Genomic DNA, 817 nt, shown 5'->3' with positions numbered 1-817 from the left:
GAAATTCTGCTCAATGAATCAGACCTTCCATCCCAGTCTCCCCATTTCTCCATGACATCTGCACCCTCTGGGAAGGAACTTCTAATGAAACGTCCAATGTCTAAAGTTAAACGTTTCCCCACTGACCCCTCCTGCCGGTGTGTCCCCGATACGCCCCGGGGTGCTATCCCACCATCCAAGGCATTGCCATGCATGAACAAAGACATGAAGGTTCAGAGAATTGCAAATGCGGTTTATTGTAGCAACACAAAGAAACGGGAGTTTGAGACTCTCCGGGAGAATGTGCTTCCACCTTGTGCATCACCAAGCAGCAGAACTGGCTGGGGGAAGTGGGGCGAGAAGGGGGCTGGGTGCAGGGGAAGGAAGCCGGGGCTCGCCAGCCCTCAGCCGGCTTGGGGACGCGCGGGAGTGTGGTGGTGGTGGCTGATCTTCGGAGCATCACAAAGCAGGGGCATAGCCAGGGACTGAGTGTGCCACTGAGCTAAAGTCCTTCAGGAAGCAGAGCAGAAGGGGAGAGCTGGAGGACGATGGCCCCACGCAAGTAACCATAGCTCTTTCTCCTCCAAGGCTGGAGCAGTCCACCTCGGCCTGGCCCAGCGCTTCTGGTGGTGAGGGAGAGGGAGAGCTAACTCGAGGCCAGCGCTTCATCTGACCATTCGGGAATAGCTGGTGGACGCGAACTTCACGCTGGAGCTGCCGCTGGTGGTCTTGGTGTCCCCGGAGCCCGAGGCGCCCCCGATGCTGGAGCCCCGGCCTTCGGAGGAGCCGAAGCTGCCCCCGGCGCCCTCGCCGCCAGCCCCCCGGCCGCCGCCAAAGC

General features: G+C 60.2%; 1 protein-coding gene across 1 annotated transcript in view; it reads right to left on the bottom strand.

The window, feature by feature from the left end:
- Window positions 1–217: 217 nt before the first annotated feature.
- KRT1 (keratin 1, type II) overlaps window positions 218–817 on the bottom strand; it is a 5,348-nt gene continuing 4,748 nt past the window's right edge. Inside the window, exon 10 of the mRNA XM_012732304.1 lies at window positions 218–817. Within this exon, the coding sequence (XP_012587758.1) occupies window positions 645–817 (173 nt within the window). The 3' untranslated portion in view covers window positions 218–644.

Source organism: Condylura cristata, unplaced genomic scaffold, assembly GCF_000260355.1.
Source record: "Condylura cristata isolate star-nosed mole 26May11 unplaced genomic scaffold, ConCri1.0 scaffold00034, whole genome shotgun sequence".
NCBI classification, from domain to species: domain Eukaryota; kingdom Metazoa; phylum Chordata; class Mammalia; order Eulipotyphla; family Talpidae; genus Condylura; species Condylura cristata.
The sequence above is the reverse complement of the archived record's forward strand: the minus strand, read 5'-3'. Positions and strand labels throughout refer to the sequence as shown.